At 56.0% G+C, this 17,009-nt stretch overlaps 1 protein-coding gene across 2 annotated transcripts in view; it reads right to left on the reverse strand.

Annotated features, from left to right (window-relative positions):
• Nucleotides 1-16,874, reverse strand: part of LOC114000970 (corticotropin-releasing factor receptor 1) — a 30,601-nt gene extending 13,727 nt beyond the window's left edge. Inside the window, exons 1-3 of one of the 2 annotated variants that reach the window (XM_027745794.2) lie at nucleotides 16,585-16,874; nucleotides 8,481-8,565; nucleotides 63-182 (exon numbers count right to left, since the gene is read on the reverse strand). In XM_027745794.2, coding sequence (XP_027601595.1) covers nucleotides 63-182; nucleotides 8,481-8,565; nucleotides 16,585-16,626 — 247 coding nt within the window. In that variant the 5' untranslated portion in view covers nucleotides 16,627-16,874. The remainder of the gene's footprint in view (nucleotides 1-62; nucleotides 183-8,480; nucleotides 8,566-16,584) is intronic. The other variant, XM_027745801.2, reaches the window with a different exon arrangement.
• Nucleotides 16,875-17,009: the final 135 nt, after the last annotated feature.

Raw genomic sequence — 17,009 nt, forward strand, 5'->3', positions numbered from 1 at the left:
GCTTTGTCACCCGTGTCCCCAGCCCTCCCCCAACATGTCCCCAGGGGTGCTGCCCCTCTTACTGGTGGTGTTGTACCGCACCCCGTAGAAGAACTCGGGGCAGGGCCGGGCCACCAGCTGTCCCACGGCGCTGCGGGGCCAGCACGTGCCGATCAGATCCACGGAGGCATTGCACTGGGGACCTGTGGGGACAAGGCCACGGGGTTACTGGGGGGCTGGGGGCCACCACGGGCCACCTCCAGGGTCAGGATTTGCCTGGAGAGCTGGAGCTGCAGCGCTGGATGAGCCCCAGGAGCTCAGCCCTCAAACACCAAACAGGGTCTGTGCCAAGGCTCCTGCCCATGGCTGTGACCCTGGTCTTGTCTAAATACCCAGATTAAGCCCAGTTCTGGCCCAAGCCTGGTTTTAGGCCTGGCTTCAGATCAGCTGGAGGTTCCCTGGCTCTGGTCTTCCAGCCCTGCTCCTTCCTCCACCCATCCAGCCCCACAACGGGCAACGAGCCAGAGTTTCTCTTTCCCCAGTGGTGACTCCAGCCTGGTTCTGCTGGGATGCTCCTCAGAGCCCCTCCAACCCTCCCACACCTCCTGGCTCCAAACCCTCCTTCCCAGCCATTCCCGTTGGTCTCTTCCAGCCTTTCCCGGGAAAAAGACTCCAAATGTGCTGCTTCTATTTCAGATTTCAAGAAGGACTTGTGTGCTTTTCCCAGCTCCACGAGTGTGCTAACGTAGGCATTAGGTAGGCCAGATTGCAGGCTTTTTTATGTATAAATTGTATATATTTAGAACAACATGTCCTGAAGCTAAATATGTCCCTGCTCCATCTCCCAGCAAGGTGGGAAGCACAATGGCTGGAATATCCATAGAATATGATCCCAGACAAGCAGCAGATGGATGGGCAGGAGACACTGGAAGGGGCAGAGTTCAGTCCAAACCACTCCTGGATAGCAGAGATGTTTGTGCTGCTGGCACAGAGACAGGAATTGCCATTTCCTAAGGCAAAACCACCCCAATTCACAGCTCCTTGGGTGCAGGAACACGGCCTTTCCTCTCCCCCAGAATTCCTGGCTGCTATTTGAATGCCTTTCCCAAAAAGTCCTATGGATGGAGCTGGTTGAAGAGTGACCAAAAAAAAAATAATACTGTGTTATTAATACGATGGAGGTTTTTATGGAGGAATATTGTTATTTTTGGACCTTCTCAGAGGAAATTTTCAGCGCTTCCAGTGTTTTCCTCAAACATCTTAGCAAGGGAGAACAACTTCCAAGCATGTGAGACAGGGAAGCATCAGCGTGGTGAGTGTTACCTTCTGCCTCCCAGAGCTTGTAGGGAGAAATTAATTTTAACAATGACCTTTGCTTTTAGCTTTGCTAATGTGTAGGGTTGCTGTGGCAACCTTGCCTTTAAATTAACTGTTTTAAGCCTCTATTTCATGGGAAACAAGGTGCCCTTAATCACGTGTGAGTGTCTCTGCCTTTTGCATCCATTTGCATTTATTGAGCTCCTCCGTTGTTTTGACCCAAATTTGACAGAGAAATGGAGGGTCACAGAGAAATGAAGGCCCTGTTTAAAATTTTATGATTATATTCAGCCATGTAAAGAAAAAAACAAGCAGTAATTGCTTCGACTGAGGACAAAGTTAATTTGCAAGTGCTCTCCCTGGGAGCCACCCAGGTGAGGAGCTGCTTGAGGGTCTGGAATGGGAAAAGCTTCACTTGGAATAACCCAGCCCGGGAAAGTGGGGATTGCACAGTGCTGATGCCCAGAGCAGCTCATGCAGCCACCAAACCCTCCCATCCTGGCACTGGTGGGGCTGAGCACAATAAAACTCCGTTTTTTCCACATCCCCTCGTGCCTCAGCTTCCCTCCTGCATCCCAGGGGCTGTGCTGGGGCACGGACAGACTGCTCAGGGAGGAGAGTCAGGAGTGAAAAGTCAGCAGGGCCAGGGAGCAGCGAGGATGATGCTCTCCATCAGCAGGGCCAGGAATAACCAAACCCAGGCTAAACCCCCGGAGATGATGTGGCCAGACAGAGGTGGCGTCACTCGGTGACACATCTGCTCGAGTCTGGCTTTAATATCTCCCAGGTGCTTGATTTAATGCCGTGTGGCACTGGCAGAGTGTGACAGACACCCACCCACCAGGTGACAAACCCGGGGGGTCCCACCGGTCCCACCACGGGGGAGGTGGAGCAGCAGCACCAGGAGCCCAACCCCCTCCTCATCCCACGGCTCAGGGCTGACATTTGGGGTGACATTGGGGTCAGGGGGTGCAGTCAGGTGCTCACCAGGCTGTGGGTGCTCCGGGGACCTCACCCTGTGCTCAGCAGGCTTTGCCCCTGCATTGATTTCTGGGTCTGTCCCACCAGTTTTTAATCCAGTGGGTGGCTGGAATACTTTTCCCAGGCTCACGCTGAGAGATGCTTGATGAAGAAAAGCTGCAGAAAGCAGAGGCTGCTCTTCCTGCTCTTCCAGCACGTGGGGAAAAGGAAAAAAAAACCCTCCTGCTGGGGAAGGGTTAAGTAAAACAGCAAAGGCAAAGAGCGCTGTAAGGGCTGCGAGATCCCCTCTGCTCCAGCTGCTCCCAGTGGCACACGGCTCCCAGCACTCGGAGCACTGTTTAGCATGGAAATTACATGTATCAGTGCTAAATGCTTCCCTGTCTGCTCGGCAGCCCATCCCTGTTTGCAGGGGGATTATCCTCCCCCGTTCTCAGCTCTGTTGCCTGCACAGGTTTGGGCTTTGCAGATTTACAGCAGGAAGGGTCAAATGAATTTCCCACCTGCGCTAAATCCCCCTGATTTGGCTTCTTCCCGCACAAAAACATGGGATTTTGGTTAGGAGGGAGCTGGTCCTGCTTTGAATTCCCCTGCTTTTTGGGGAATGTGGCACAGGGGAAGTCACTCCAATCCCTTCTCACCCCATTGCCTTTGGAAGTACTGCAAGCAGTATAAAGTATTTACTTTCTTCTGCAGGAAAAACGTGCCTGTCCAGGGACTTACACTGAGACAGCTACATCACAATAACTGTCTCAGGATAACTGTAGCAATATCCCATCTGTTTATAGAAAACATCCTTCTCCAGCCTGCTCCCAACACTCGCAGAGGTCCCCCCGAGATGGCTGCGAGCTAAAGCCACACACCCGAGTGGATCCCGGCAGGGCAAAGCTCTCCAGCCCCGGCTTCACCTGCCAAAAGATTTTGAGCAAATGTAAAGAGGATGGAGCGGGTTTATCCCGGGCCAGCACCACCAGACGCGTGGCCACGGTGCTCCTGAGCCGGTGCCAGGAGGTCTGAAGGGTTATTGTACTACCAGAGGAGGAAAGCAGAGGTTGTGCTGATAAAACAGTGCTGGTAAACACGCCCTCGTCTCCCCTGGGCAAAGCTGTGCCCCAGTGGAGGCTGTGCCCCATCCCAGTCTGCTGCTGGGCACAGACACTGCTGTGACTGGTCCGAGGGTGACGCCTCCCTCCCCCTCTGCAGCGCAAAGGAGCGGGCAGAGAGGATGGAAATCTGAATCACAGGAGTGACGGGGTTATTTATCCGAGGTGTCTCCAGAGGCTGAGGAGCAGCCGAACGTTGTTAACTCCTATCACTACCTGTCCCCAGCTCTTATTCAACCTCAGTTCTCTCTGTCCATCGCTGATGTCCCCTGTGACTGCCCTGCTGCCGCCTCAGCCCCCGAGCGTGTCCCCTGTGTGTCAGCTGCAGCATTTGCATTTGGCAATCAGGGCTTCATCTCCACATCTAATCAAGATACGCTCACTGCAGCGCCGGCACAAAGAGCTGCTCGTCCCTCCCCGGCAGCTCCACCACCCTGGGGGAGCGGAAAGAGCCGTTTCACACCTTGTTGCCCCAAAGCAAGGGCCTTTTTGGGGAGGGATGTTTTTATTTCAAGGTGCTGATGTGCCAGGGAGGGGTGGCTCCGTCCCTCCCATGGGGCCACTCGGGTGTTAAATGCTGCACAACGGCCTCGAGGCATCGAGGGAAACGGCACTGGGGGACAATTCATGTTAATATGGGGTAAGATTGGGGTGGTGGAGCTGCTTGCCCTCCCTCTGAGGCAGGGCTGGGGCCTCAGGATGGCTGGGAGCAACTGGTTGCCTCAAAATACGTCCCTGCTCACACTCTGCTTCCAGCACTGCTTTTGGTGGCATTGGGTGCCTCTATTTACCTTTGTGAGACTCCAGCCCTTAAAAAAATCCCCAGCGATCCTCCCAAGCGTTTCAAGTCCCACACTTCTCCATGAAAAATAATTACCCGGGCTAATTAAATGTTATGATAGCAAAGTGTCTTCGTAATGAATTTTTGGCTTGTTGCTATTTACCATCACTGACTGTCCCCTCGAGTCTTTGCTGCTGCTCTGGAGAAGAATAAATAGGAGTCACCAAGCCTGGCTTGTTGTCACTTAAGGCTGATCCATGAACAGCTTTACAGCATGTAAATTTACAGAATATAAAATGTAGAGGGTTGGGTTTGGGGTGTATCACGTTCTCCTGAGATGACCCCCGCAGTGGTGGGATCTGTGTTATAACCAAGAATGGCAGCAAGTGGTTCATTCCCTGGTTTTGGCTGGGGTTTGGTGGTGGGTGAGAGAAGCAGCACAGTCCCTCCCTGGCAGAGTTTTCCTGACAGAGCCTTGTAGTTTGGCTACAACTGCACAGAGCAGCTGGCAAGGACTTCTCTGCACCCCCTGCAAAGTGCAGTTTGACTGCTGGGGCTGCTGCTCTGTGCCAGGACACTGTTTCCTACCAGAAAACCTCATCATCTTCCCTCCTCCACTACAATAAAATCTATGAATATGAGGGAGTTGCTGTTGACATCCCTCTTTCCCAGATGATGGAACAGGATGGCTTTATCAATGCCAGTACACACTTAAACCACGATGGTTTTCCATATAAGGTGATTTCCCATTTTTTGGTTCCCAAACCAAGTATCAGGTCTCTCCTTCCATCCCTGCCAGGACTCATTGCTGCCTCTTTAGCCCCTGCTCAGCTCCTTTATTAATATTTCTGCCTTGGCGGGAGGGATGCCAACGAGGCTTGAAGGGAAAAGAGGCACTGCTGCTGTTAATTTGACCTTTCTGAATTTAAATTCCAGTCTCACCCCAGGGGAGTCAGGGAGTGAATGGAAGAGCAGTGGCACGAGAGCTGCTGGAGCAGCATCAGCGCTTTGGGGAGCTGAGCTGGAGTGGGTGGAAAAGCTCTTGGTCAAACTTGTCACCCGCTGGGAAAGGTGTTACCAAACCTGTCTGATAAAGTGCCCGTGAAAGAATTGTGAAAGAATTGTTCTCATCACTCGCTGCTCCTCAGCCACAGGGTTTTGCTGTATCTGGACCAATTAAATTTGCTTTATTCAATGCAAAGCTACGCTCCATTTCCCCCTCGAAAAAACCTCCAGTTCAAAAAAAAAAAAAAAAAAAGAAAACAAAACCAAAAAACCCAACCCAGACATTTCTTTTCAGTTCTGCCTCGCCGTGGTGTCATTTTTCCTTTGCTTTAGGTGAACTTGTAGTGGCAGGAAACGTTTCTTTGCTGAGAAGGAATTGCCTGCACTCCCCTCTCTCTCCTGAGCACACACACAGGATTGAGGATAAGAATTTATTGTGGTAACAAGCTGAAGGGAGTGGACCAGACAGGGATATTGGCAGTTGGGTGGCAACTCCTTGGGCTGATCCCAGGCTTGAGAGCTCCGAGCAGCAAAGCAGCCGCACGAGCGCTCCGAGCTCGCTCCGCTGAGCTGCTCTGGAAAAGCCTCGGTATTCATGAGGAAGAGGCTTTCCCATCTGCTCAGATTCCCCCTCCCTTCCCCAGAGAAGCCATCCTGCAGCTGCAGGGGGATGCTTTGCCCCTCGGTGGATGAAAGGACCTCCCCGGTGGGTTTTGCGGCAGAGCGAGGAGCAGCCGCGCACAGATCCCGGGAGCTGAAACCATCAGCGAGGGAAATCCAGGGAATGTGTGGGCTGGGAGCCCTTGGGACAGCACCCATCCACCCCAGACAAGGGCTGCTGATCCTCGCTGTGGTCCTTTTCAGGCCTGAGCTGGGAATTTCTTGGCTTCCAGCTGCCTGGGGGTGCAGCAGATCCTACTTTCCGAATGCCCCACGCTGGCCTCGAGTCCAGCCTGATGTTCCTGCTTCACTGCTCCTGTGGGATGCAGCTTTCTGAGGGAGTGTCCAGCTGGGTGTGGGTGCCCTGGCCAGGAGCAGGGGCTCATCAAGGGGTATTTTGATGGATACCTAAAATATCAGGACCATCACAGCTGTGCAGGCAGTCCAAGGGGACTCGGAGGGGACTTGGAGAAGGTGGGTAAATCCGTGGTGATAAGAGGGCAGGCCAGGGGAGCTCTGTGGGGCTCAGCTGCTCCACTTCCTGGGATGAGGGTTTGCTTGCACTGCCCGAACCTGGTGAGCATCACCCCAGCCTGCCCCCACCCCACTACTGTGGCAGAGACCTTCCCAGCTCAGTGCATGTGTCTCAGGGAGCGCTGGCACCCTGGTGACATCACTGGCCGGCCACACATCCTCCTCAAAACCTGGGACAGCAAGTAAGGAAGGGACTGGTGGCCTGGGGGAGGAGGAGAGCCCACGCTGGGCTGTTTTTCAGAGGGGGGATGCTGCACACAGGCACAAGGCACTGCCCCTGTGTGCATCCAACAGATCCCCCGTCGAGCCCTGCGCCGGGGGAGCCCTGGGCTCGTGTTCTCAGCATGTGCCATTTCCCAAGGGCTGCGCAGGCACTCACAAATTAAGTCTCACGGCCTCGCCGCAATTCTCATTAGCATCATCCCAACAGCTCTCCATGTTAAACAACCTCCAAACAAAGTTCCCAGCTCTGTAAACATCCCTCGGTGGGAATCGCTGCCTCCACCAGGCTGGGCTTAAATGGACCCCAAGGAGCGGGGCTGGCGCTGAGCTCCGCTTACCACGCAGACAGAAGACAATTAGTTTATCTCTGCCTCTTGTTCTAAGCCCCCTCCTGCGGCTGGAAGTGTCTCTCCTGTGTGCCAGCCCCATCCCAAATTAATGAGCCGCTCGGGGATGGCAGGTCGGGGGGGTGGAGCCGACGGACGTTTTGAAACGTGACAAGTTGTCCCCTGTGCCAGAGCGATGGGCACCGAGGGGCACTAAATCCTGCCTGGAATCACGCTGAGAAATCCCCGCTGAGCAAAGCCCAGTCCTTGCAGAAAGCAGCTCTCACTGCTTGGGGATGGGGGTGATTTTTGCAGGGCACATCCATCAGCAAACCACGGCAGAAACTCTCCCCCCTCTCTGCCCTCTCCCCTGGGCTCGGGAGGTTCCAGCAGCGGGTGGAAAAGGCCACGAGGATTCTCTGGGACCTGCCTGCTGCCCTGGGTCAGCATTTATCCCAGCCCAACACAGCCAAGCACAGCACTTCAAGCAGCAGAGTGATGAAACCTTTCAGGGAGCAAAGCACATGAGTGATGACCGGGTTTCCTGAGCAGACACCCGGGCACTGCCATCCTCTCCCCAGGCTTTCTGCCTCCACCTCTTGGGATTTGGGATGCTCCTTGCAGGGCTCTGTGGTGGCCTGGGCTTGGCCAGGCACTGAATCAGCTGTGCTTTGTTAGGAAGGAGTCTGTAATGCTGCTGTTAACGGGAGCTGGGTGGTGGGCACCCATCCATCAGGGCTGGGTGCCCGTGGCCATCCCTCACCCGGGTGGCCCTGGGCTTCATTCAGTCATGGGAAAACAAAGCCTGCAGCATCCCTGAGCTGGGGAGGACTTTTCTCCTTGTCCCTGTGAGCTCCTCTCTCTCTCTCACACCTCTCCTCCCCCGAAACCTGTCACTGAACCAGACCTGTCACTGCTGAGGTGACATCCAAGTCACGTCCCGAATACAGGCTAAAAGCCACTTTTGGCACAAGCCCTGACCTGATTGGATGCAAACCCATGGACAATGCTGAGGAGGAGTGAGCTGCTCCTGACCCTGCTGCTGCCACCCAGCTTGGCTGAGCCAGCCCTGGCCATGGCCACGTCCCCAGAAGCTCCTCGTGGCTGGTGACCTCCCAAAGTGCTCAGTGGCACATGTCTAGGAGTGCTGGGGATGGAGGGTGGCACTTGGTGGCCACACTGTGCTGGTGACACGATCTCCACAGAAGGTCACAACCTCCAGCCACCACCCCTGGGCAGGGGGATGGCAGAGGAGGGTGGACATAGGGGACAAAGGTGTCCCTGGGCATGGCAGAGAATGGGCACTGAGGGAGCAGGGGCTGGACAGATGTCTCTTTGCCCACTTCCCCCCAAAGCCCAGCCCAACAGACACTTATTTCCCCTGCTTTTAGCTCTCCTGAGCTCTGCATCTCCCACCTGCCTCAAGTGTCACCCCGAGAGGAGCGACACGGGGCTGTGACAGCCTCAGCACATCCCACCTCCCCAAAAAGGGTCCAGGCAGCTGCACATCTGCCCAGAGACACCCCAGAGACACCACTGGGGGGGCTGGGGGGGCTGGGGACGGGGGGCACTCACCGCTGTGGTTGGTGGCAGGCGCCAGGCTCTCGCAGTACTGCTCCTGGATGGAGGCTGCAGCTCGGCTGGCCCAGAGGAGACACGCCTGCATGGGGAGAGAGCAGACCCCAGGCAGGGTTAGATGGGCAATATGCTGCTTCCCCAGCCCCACATCCCTCCTCGGGTCGGATCTGAGCCTGGCTTGCTGGGTGCCACCCCTGCAGTGGACACATATCCACGTGCAGGATGGATTCCCAGGGCTCATCCAACTCTCTGCCCTCCACACCCCTCCTCAGCAAACCCTCCTGCACAGCCCCTGCTGAGTGGTGGTGGAGAGCTTGTGCTCTTTAGCATTTTAATCAACACTGTTGGGTTTTGCCTCTCTGAATCCCGGGAGCAGGCAGGGGGAACACGACGAGCCCGACGCCGCGCTCGGATTTGCAATCCCTTATTGAAATCCCAGCCTTGTAAGCTGTCAGTGGGAAGATGTTCATACACGTCCTTAAGGAGATCAGATCCACAGACAACCAGGGCTGGTAAAGGCTTTTTTCCCCAGGAGAATTGTCAGCAGACACCAAAATCCCATTGTGTCGGGAAGCACGGATCAGGATCTGTCCCTGCTGCTCTGCTAAGAGTGAAAACCATCAACTCTGTGCACAGGGAGCTATTTTGGAAAAAACAACTATTGAATTATTGTGCCTTTGCAGGAGTTTGGGGAAATTAAAGCAAGAAAGGGAATTGCAGGGATGCAGGGATTGCGAGGGTGGCACAGGGATGGTGCTGTGAGTCCCACATGGGGGAGGGAGGGGACCTGGTGTTTGGAAGAACACAGATTTCTACCTGACCAGCTGCCCACTTTCTCCTCTGGCTCAGAGACAGGTTTGTCCCCTCTGCTCAGGGGATGGGGCTGATGGGTGAGGCTGAACTCCACTTCTTTCACCTTCCCTGCGAGGACTGACCAAACCCCCTGGAGAAAACCCACTGACTGAGAGGCAGAGCTGTGCCCCAAAATACACCACACACAGATCCCTTGGGAAAAGCCCCGAGCCTGGAGGCAGGAAGGGCTGCACCTCCTCTGCTTGCAGGTGAGCTCCCATCTCCTTGGGGTGGGGGGTTGGATGTCATCCCACATGGAACCAATGTCATGAACAACAACCTCCACCTTCCCCACCAGCCAGGCTGGTCCCTAGTGCCTGATCCCCCTTCCCAAGTGCCATTTAACTCCCAAACTGCTCTGAGCAGGGAGAAGACATTCCTCCTCTTGCCCTTCAGCCTTAGGAACACTGTCTGCTCTGGCTGGCACACTCAGCCTTCCCTGGGCCTTAGGAAGCATTAGCAGGATTTATTCAGACACGCAGACAAGCTCAGCACCCACTTGCTCTTTTCCAAACAATTGTTTAACTGCCTTGGGAAGCTGGTTTTGACAGCAAGAGAGCTGTCAGGTAGAACTGGAGCTGAGAATAGCTCCCTTGTTGTGACTGCTCCAAATGGCACAGGGGATCCAGGAGTTGAACCCCACCCTGGGAGCTGCATGGAGCTCCTGGGGGGCTGGTCCTGCAGGAGCCCAGCATCTCCTGTGTCTCCTTTCTGAAAGCTGAGACCACCCAAACTCCAGAAGTGGAGTAAACAAGGTGTAGGGGGTCTGCACCCCTCTGTTCCCCCCTGCCTGGATGCTCACAGCTCCTGCCCGACTGACCTGGTGGCTCTTTGCAGGGGTGGCTGGGACAAAAGGGTTCATCCCCAAAGGGGCTGGGATGCTTTGCCTACCTGAGCAGGCTCTCAAGTGTTAATTGGAAGGGTTTCTCCTAATCACAGCCTGCTCCAGCCTGGCAGTGCCCGTTCTCCTTCCAGACACAGGGAGAGGTCCTGGCACGGAGCAGCACACGGAGCAGCACATGGCCCGAGCTGCAGCTCGAGCGGGGTGTGGATGAAGCGCAGTCCTGGCTCCTTGCAGCCTTTGCAAACGAGCTCAAACAGCTACAGAAGGCAGAAAGAAAGGGAAAAAAACCTTCCCCAAAACCAGAACAAACGCTGAGAGCTTTTCCTGCCGGGCTCTGAGTCTCGTCTCGCTGCAGTGTGGCCACAGCCCTCAACAGAGGTTTTGTCCCACTCGTGCCAGCCCGTGGAGGGGGATGAGCTGGGGGGAAAGTGGCAGCTGCAGGGGGATCTGCCCCAGCCAAACCCACCCTGAGCTGGCACCAGCCGGGCGGGGGCTCGTCTGTTCTGCTCTTTGTGGGTCCCTGCAACCCCTCCCCAGGCTTTGCAGCGAGAACAGGTCAAAGCTCTGTCCTTGAGGAGCTGCTCCTGCCAGGCCCTCGCTGCCGTAAGATGCCACCTGGCTCCCAGCAGGGCCCGGCCTGGCCGGGCTGAGCCAACCTCACCTCACCAGCCCCGGCACGGCGGGGGCACCTGCTCGGGCCAGAGAGGGGCCGTGTCCCTCTGCCCCCCCCGGCCCCCCCAAACCCTGTTCTGCAGTGGGGAGAGCTCCCCCACCCCTCCCAGGCTGCCAAAATCCCGGGGAGCTCCAGCTGAGTGCTCGGCTGCCCAGGAAGGAAGGCAATCTGCTCCTCCAGGAGCTTTGCACAGAGGTCCCAGTCAGCCCTGGGAGCTGCTCCCAGGGGGATGGGGGTTCTGCTGGGACCTACACTGGCCCCATGAGGGCCCACACTGGCAGCAGCTTCTCCTCCATCAGGAGCCACCAATGTCTCTCCTGTTGGTGTCTCAGCACCCACCCAGCTCCCTTCCAGGCTCTGCTGACGTCCCCCTTTCACACGCAGCAGATGCTGAGGGTGCTGGTTTAACCTCAGACCTTGAGGAGCACCAGCTCCTGCCTTTCAGCCCCACATTTTGTGCAGCAGGACCAGCCAGTCCTCCCTGCACGGCTCAGACACCAAAATCTGGCACTGCTGCCGTGTTTGCTGCATCCCACCCACGGCAAACACCCACTGTGGTCCATGTCCCACCATCCACCACGCCCAGGCTGGCCCAGAAGGGACACTGAGGCACTGAGGAACATCTGCCTCGGGTCTCTCAGCCTGTGGGGCAGGTCACTTGGATCTGGATGCACCAGCCACGTCCTGGGGCAACCAGGGCTCCAAAAAACCACTGTATTTCTTGAGTTGTTCCCTGTGACTGTGAGGGGCATGGGGTGGCAGGTCCCCTGGGCCAGGAGATGCAGCACAGTGAGCTGAGACAGGGTCAGCACTGGGGGGGGTGAGCAGCACAGCACACACACACACATGGTCTCTGTGGCCTGCCACTGACCTAGCAGCAACCTTCAATTAATAACAATTAGGAATTAATAGCCCCCTGCAGTGCTTTCCCTCTCCAAAGCAATCCACGGATATTAATTAATACATCCACATCCATTAATTAATACATCCATATCCGAGTCTGGTGTCACCCCCCGGCACTGTGGTACCCAGAGCCAGGCCTGTCCCTCCCCCCCTCAGATGTCCTGCTGCCTCAGACAAGATGGGATGTGCGTGGCAGGGAGGGCTGGCAGCTCTGAGCAGGAGAGGGATGGCTCTGAGCCTAATTAGCAATCCAGGATGGGGCTCGGGCTTCCCACTGCCGGCGGCGCTGGGATGGGAGAGCCCAGCGATCCCTGGGATGGAGCAGCACGAGCTTGGCACGGAGCTGGGGTGGTCACTGGGACTGAGGGGGTGCAAACCAGCCACCCTGGAGCTGTTCTTGCTGTAGGGACCGTTGTCACCCATCAGTCCTGCTCCCCTGGGCCCCTGCCCTCGGCAACACTCGGTTTGGAACGGGAAAGACTTCCCGGGACACTCCGGGAAAGGGCTGAGCAGCCACTGCCCTGGGCCTTTGTGAGGGCATTGGGCTGGGCTGGAGCCTGCTCTGGGCTCTGAGACAGACTTTGGGTGTTAAACACAGGGAGTGCTAAAAGAGCTGGATGCCAGCCTGGGGTGGCAGAGCAGCACCAGTGGAGGGGGAAGGGAAGGGGCAGAGCAGGTCCTGCCAACGCCACAGCCATGGCTGGAGGTGGCTTTGAGCACTGAAGGGGCTGCCCCTCCAGCGTGCTTGGAGGTGTTCAGGGTGTCTCCAGCCCTGCCTGTCCCCTGCCTTCACTCTGCAAAGGATCCCTTTGCCTTTGTCTCCTCTGACTTCCAGGCACTGTCAGAGAGCTTCTTCCCTGCTCCACCTTGAGGCCTTTCCCTGGGGTAAGACCCATCCTCAGTCCAAGCCACGAGTGAGACCCCCAGGGAGCATCTGGCCCATGAAAGACCCCCTTTCCAGCCCTGTCCCAGAGTTGGCAGTGACCTGCTTTGCCCCCCACCACAATCTCAGGGTTCCTCTGATCCTCCTGCCCAAAGCCCCATCCCAAACCCTGCCAGCATCGAGGCAAAGCTCAGGCAGGGAATGAGGCTCAAAGCAAGAGCCACGGGGAGATATTCCATGGCTGATGATACTCAGGGGAAGAGCAGCAGTGAGAGTGCCTCCATCTGGCACTAAAACCCCTGAGTTTATTAATTTATCCACATTAGAGGGCCTGTCCCCGTGGTGTGTAGACAAGAGGCTTTGGTGAGAGTATTTATTCTGCTTGGGAGTCTCTCTCTGAGTGTGCTGGATGCAGATCCTAACAAAAGAATATCAATCAGGGCTAAATGAATGCCCTGTAAAACCTGATTTATGAGCAATTAAAGGTTTTCCTGGATTAAGCTCTGGTCTCCCCCTCTTGCCATAAATAATTCTGACTTCATTTATCTGTCAAGAGAGACGTGGAGATTTTGGGGGACAGGTGGAAAAATGACTAATGGCATTTGGGTATTGGAAGCTAATGGCACAAACACACTTGGGAAGGGGACACAATCCAGGGGGCTCCTGTGGGATCTGGATTTTCCAGGGTGGAGGCTGCTATGGAAGAGTTGGAGTGATGGACACAAGCATGAGGAAGGGCTGTTTGTCTAAGGTGGTTGTGTTAAACTCTTCTGCAGACTGTACATGTGGGACTCCTGTGCGTTCACAGTGTTTTCAGTTTGGGATTGGAGACTTTTTTTCCCCAGCTGCATCCCAAAACCCACCTCCCCCCTTCACCCATCACCCTTTTAGGGTCATACCCGGGGGGGGAACATCCACAATTTCATTCACCCCTCATTTTCTTCCCGTTTATTTGCATTCACAGCTCGGGAAAACTTGGCCACACCAAAGCTGCATCTACCATTGCCTTTCCAGGGGGGATAGTGCAGGATTTCAGGGAAGATTTTGGGGGGGAAGAGGGGCTGGGGTCTGCAAAACTCCAACCCCCTTTGCCCTCTGCCATCAGAGTGGAGGTGACTGCTGCTGGGTGGGTGCCTGTGGATAAAGCAGGACACCCTGCAGAGAAGGAGGGTCTCTCCATCAGCTCAGAATACAGACAGGGAGAAGGAAAAACAACAGATGGGCCCCTGGGTATGTGATTACATCTTCAGCAAGAGCCACCCGCTCGTGAGTGACAGCTCCCAGCGTTGGCCAGCAGCTCCTGGGCTCTGCTTGGAGAGGGAACCCCAGGATTTGGGGGTTGATCTGTGCTTTCTTTGGGTTCAAAAACCCTTCTCCCAGATAAAACCACGGGCTCAGCCTCTCTCAGTGCTGCAGACTCGGAGCTCAGCTCGAGCCTGTCGCTCGCAACAAACTTCTGAGCCAGCCCCGAGCAGGGTTCTGGGGGAGCAGAGCTGGATTTCAGGGCAGGGTTGGGCTGGTGGTGCAGGATATTCTCATCCTATTCCTATATATTCCTGCTCTGGTGACAGAGCAGCTATTCTGGGAACAGGCTGTGCCTTTTCCATTCACTTCTTCACTGGAGATGCGAAACCACAGGGATGATTTCATCCCCACTGAATCAACTCCAGCCTGGAAGGAGAACAGGACTGGGAGAGATCCCCAGGGCCAGCACGTCCTGCCACTGCAGCTCCATGTCTTATGCAAGGATTGGAGCAGGGAAGGGATCAGGGCTGGTTTTTGGGCTTCTTGCTGCTGGAGGTGATAAAGGGAGAGGGGAAAACCATCCCACCCCCAGCAGCAAACTCTGCTTTTGCATGAAATGCTCCTGCAGTTTTTTTCAGCCCCAGAAATGTCATCAGCTCCTGGCAGAGCTGCAGGTGAACTGGTTTATTTTAATCACTTTCTGAGTTTGTTTAAATGACTTGCAGGATGCCAGGGAGCGTTTTGCAGCACGTTTGGCTGCCTGTCTCCTGCTCTGACTGTCTGATCTCCCCCCCAAGGGATGCCCACCCAGCAAGGCAAGGTGGGCAATTCGATGCTAAACTGGAGCTGCTGGGCAGGTGAACTGGGAACACCCAAACTGTGCCAAGCAGGATTCAAAATCTGTCCAGGCAGGGGAGGTTTGTCCCTGCTGAGCTCTGCTGAGCTGGAATGCTGCAGGTCTCTGCACTCCCAGGCTGGAGGCTGCTGCAGGTACACCTGCCTGCAGGGCTGTGCTCACTGAAGGCTGGAGTTCCGAGCTCCTTTAGCCCCACTGTCCCCAGGAGAGGGCTGGGATTGTTCTGGAATAGGGTCTGAATTTTGAAGCCTTGCATTTATGGGAAAAAATAGACAGCTGGTCTTGCAAAGGGGGGTTTTGGAGATTGGGTGTTTCTTTTTGGAGCCAGCTGGGAGAGGCTTCTCTTCACTTGGGCTGGTTTTTGGGACCCCCTCCCGGTCCCAGCCCCAGCACAGGGATGGTTTTGTCTCAAAGTCAGGAAGCTTTTTGAGGATTTGGTGCTCCATCTTCCCAAGGAGCCCGTCCTTGGGGAATACCTCGGGATGCCCAGGGAATCCCCCGAGCCTGAGGAGGTTTGGCAGAGGTTGGGAGCTGTGTCTCAGCACCCTTGGGAGATTTTAGGACCCTTTTTCGCTCACCCAGAGGCTGTGAGGAGCTGTCAGGCTCTCTTGGCTCTCCCCAGGAGACCCTGCCCCTGTTGCAGGTCTGTGCTGTCCCCACAGACCGGCCAGGAAGGACCAGGGGGGGAAGAGATTCTGCCCTGTCTCGCCTTCATTTCTTGCATCAGAGCCAAACCAAACCTGAACAAAGCCAAACAAACCAACCCAGGGAATATAAGCACAAAAGAGCTCCCATAAATCAGGCTTAGGGGGTTGCAGTGACAGGAGGGAGCAGCTGCTCGGAAGAGGAGCTTTTAAAAGCAACACCAACTCGGCAGGGATGTCTCCTGGTGCTCATCAGCTCCTCTCATCACTCGGGTGAGAACTTTCCTGTCCCAGAGGGGCAGTTAATGCTCCCTCTGCTCCTGCTGCCAGGGATGCCCAGCCGGCTGCACAGCCCGAGGGGTGGGAGCCACGGAGGGCTGACCCTCTGCTTTTCCTGCCCTTCTAACTCTGCAGCCACAGCTGGGCCACTCAGACATCATTCTGCAGCCAGCCAGGCAGGTTTTCTCTTTTAACCCCCTTTAACACAGAGGTTTAGTCAAAAACCTGATCATTTTTGCTGCCTCCGTAGGTTCGTTCAAATAATATTCAAGATTTCACCGGAAACCTCTTCACCTCCTTTGCCCAGGGTTTGGGATTTAAACGTGCTTTGGGCTGGCAGCGTTTCCTTTCCTGATGAGCCCCGGAGGAGGAGGAATATCGCTCCTGACAAAGCATTTGCACGTTGTGCAGAGCTGCAGAATTAGCAGTGGCTGCACTCGCACAGCGAGCAAACGAGAGAGGAAAAGTCTTGTGCTCTGCGGCTGGGGGGGGAAGAGGAGAGGTTTCCTTAGAAAATCGGTTGCGGGGGGCACAATTAGACCCCGCCTTTGTGTTGTGCCCATCCATCACCCCCTCCCAGTAGCCTGGTGGCAGCTGCTTTCCCTGCGAGGTGCGAGGCGGGAGCGCCGGGCTGCGCTCGGCAGGACCTGCCTGCAGTTCTTTTCCCCCTTAAACGAAATCCTTTCGGTGACTTCAGCCCCCTCCCCGCCAGTTTTGGGCATTGGCGAGCTCTTGCCGAGCCCCCCAGAGCCTCGACCGGAGGAATTCTCCCGAGGGGGGCCCTTTGTGTGGTGGTTTCTCCTCTTACTTTTCCCTTCCTTCGAAAGGGATGGAGAAGTCCCTGCGGGGAAGGCGAGCGGAGGGTGATGGGGAGGGGGCAGAAGGGCCCTTTCTGGGAGAAGAGAACTTAAAAGCGCCTTACCTGCAGGAGGAGGAGGAGGGCAGGACGTGGGCCGGGCACCATCCTTAGCTGCCCCTGTGCCCAGCTCCGCGGGGCATGGCTGGCACCGGCCCCGCTCCCGCCGGGCTCCTTCTGCCGTCGGGGGGAAAATCCTCCGGGCTTCGGGCGCAGGAGCGTGGAGGGTCCCTGCGGAAGCTGCGGGTCCCTTTTGAGTCCCCTCCACTCAGCGACCCAGCTCCTGCCTTTTATAACCTCCCCGGAGCCGCTGCTCCCGCTGCCCACCTTGCAGCTCGCCCGCCGATGGGCTGCATCCCTCCTCGCCAGCCTCCCACTCCCCCCTCTCTCCCTCCTCCTCTTCCTCCTCCCCTTTTCCTTCCTCCACCTCCCTGGTGCCTTCCAAGTCTGTTTGAATTTTTTTTTCTTTTTTCTTTTTTTTTTTTTTTTTT

This window comes from Pipra filicauda, unplaced genomic scaffold (assembly GCF_003945595.2).
Source record: "Pipra filicauda isolate LSUMZ 115617 unplaced genomic scaffold, ASM394559v2 scaffold193_size2426894_pilon, whole genome shotgun sequence".
Taxonomy (NCBI): Eukaryota; Metazoa; Chordata; class Aves; order Passeriformes; family Pipridae; genus Pipra; species Pipra filicauda.